Source organism: Aplysia californica, unplaced genomic scaffold, assembly GCF_000002075.1.
Source record: "Aplysia californica isolate F4 #8 unplaced genomic scaffold, AplCal3.0 scaffold00113, whole genome shotgun sequence".
NCBI classification, from domain to species: domain Eukaryota; kingdom Metazoa; phylum Mollusca; class Gastropoda; order Aplysiida; family Aplysiidae; genus Aplysia; species Aplysia californica.
Genome location: NW_004797383.1, coordinates 761,478 through 763,168, shown reverse-complemented (window position 1 = coordinate 763,168; position 1,691 = coordinate 761,478). Strand labels below are relative to the sequence as shown.

General features: G+C 39.6%; 1 protein-coding gene across 1 annotated transcript in view; it reads right to left on the bottom strand.

Moving 5' to 3' along the window:
- LOC106011431 (probable 3',5'-cyclic phosphodiesterase pde-5) overlaps positions 1 to 1,691 on the bottom strand; it is a 25,629-nt gene that overhangs the window by 1,812 nt on the left and 22,126 nt on the right. The window contains exon 9 of the mRNA XM_035969083.1: positions 1,299 to 1,420. Within this exon, the coding sequence (XP_035824976.1) occupies positions 1,299 to 1,420 (122 nt within the window). The remainder of the gene's footprint in view (positions 1 to 1,298; positions 1,421 to 1,691) is intronic.

Here is a 1,691-nt window from a genome sequence, read left to right as displayed (position 1 = left end):
AGAGGGGGGGGGAGGGAGAAAAAAGAGAAAGTGACGGAGGGAGAGACAGACGGACCAGTTGAACGTACACGACACCGTTCCCCTCTCGACCTTCATTTGGAGAAGATTGAATAAAATGGTGCACTCTTTAATGAACTGGAAATAATATGTCAGAGTGCTCGGTCTAGGATGTTATAAGACAAGCTTATGGTTCAGACAAATCTTTGATCGTTCAGCCCCATTGGCTCAAATTCTGAGCCAGTTGTATCCTACCTGTGTTGAAAACTGGTTTGCAGTTCAGTTTTGAAATAACTAATCTCCTTCCAAAACAAAATATGTATTCTCTATTATTCCAATCACAACAGTCAATGCGATCTAACAAACAAACAAACAAACAAACAAACAAACAAACAAACAAACAAACACAAATTAGAGCAAAAAGAAAATAAACAAATGACAAAATGTAATACATTTGCCCTTCACGGTTGTTCAAGAACCAGTTTCATTCGATAACCCTTATAGAGTGTGTTCTCACCTATGTACACTGTAGAATGTGTACTCATCTATGTAAACTGTAGAATGTGTACTCATCTATGTACACTGTAGAATGTGTACTCACCTATGTACACTGTAAAATGTGTACTCACCTATGTACACTGTAGAGTGTGTACTCACCTATGTATACTGTAGAGTGTGTACTCACCTATGTACACAGTAAAATGGGTACTCACCTATGTACACAGTAAAATGTGTACTCACCTATGTACACAGTAAAATGTGTTCTCACCTATGTACACTGTAGAATGTGTACTCATCTATGTACACCTTAGAGTGTGTACTCACCCATGTACACTGTAGAATGTGTTCTAACCTATGGTACACTGTAGAATGTGTACTCCCCTATGTACACTGTAGAGTGTGCAAAAAGGCTCAATTCTAATGTACTCTGTAGAATGTGTACTCATCTATGTACACTGTAGAATGTGTCAAAAGTCTCACTGTAAAATGTTTACTCGCCTATGTACACTGTAGAATGTGTTCTGACCTATGGTTCACTATGGAATGTGTAAAAAGACTCACTAGTGATACCCCAAATATATGTACACTGTAGAATGTGTTCTCATCTGTGTACACTGTAGAATGTGTACTCATCTGGGTACAGTGTAGCGTGTGTACTCACCTATGTACACTGAAGAAAGCGTACTCACCTATGGTGCACTATAGAATGTGTAAAAAGACTCACTAGTGATACCCCAATTATATGTACACTGTAAAATATGTACTCATAATATGTGGTACACTGTATAATGCGTACTCACCTGTGGTGCATGGTGTCCCAGGAGAAGCCGTTCGTGTCCAGCACGCCCTGGAGAGTGGCCTTGTTCTTGAAGAACACCGCCAGGTCTGTGGCCAGAATGCTCTGTTTGATCTCGCTCAGCACCTGACACACAGTGACAAACACAAACACACAGAAGAAACAGAAAGTTTTGCTGTTATAAATTTGTTTTTATTTAAGGGGGGGGGGGCTACACCTGGAGGCTATCTCGCTTATTACAGGACCGAATTTTACCAAATTTCACACATATAACAAGCATAGTAAGGAGTCTTAAAATCCGCAATCAAATTTGTGAAAAATGTTTCGTTTCCATGGATACGCCGCCATATTGGATTTTATTGACATGTCTTACGTAATGAATACCGCACTTATCGTT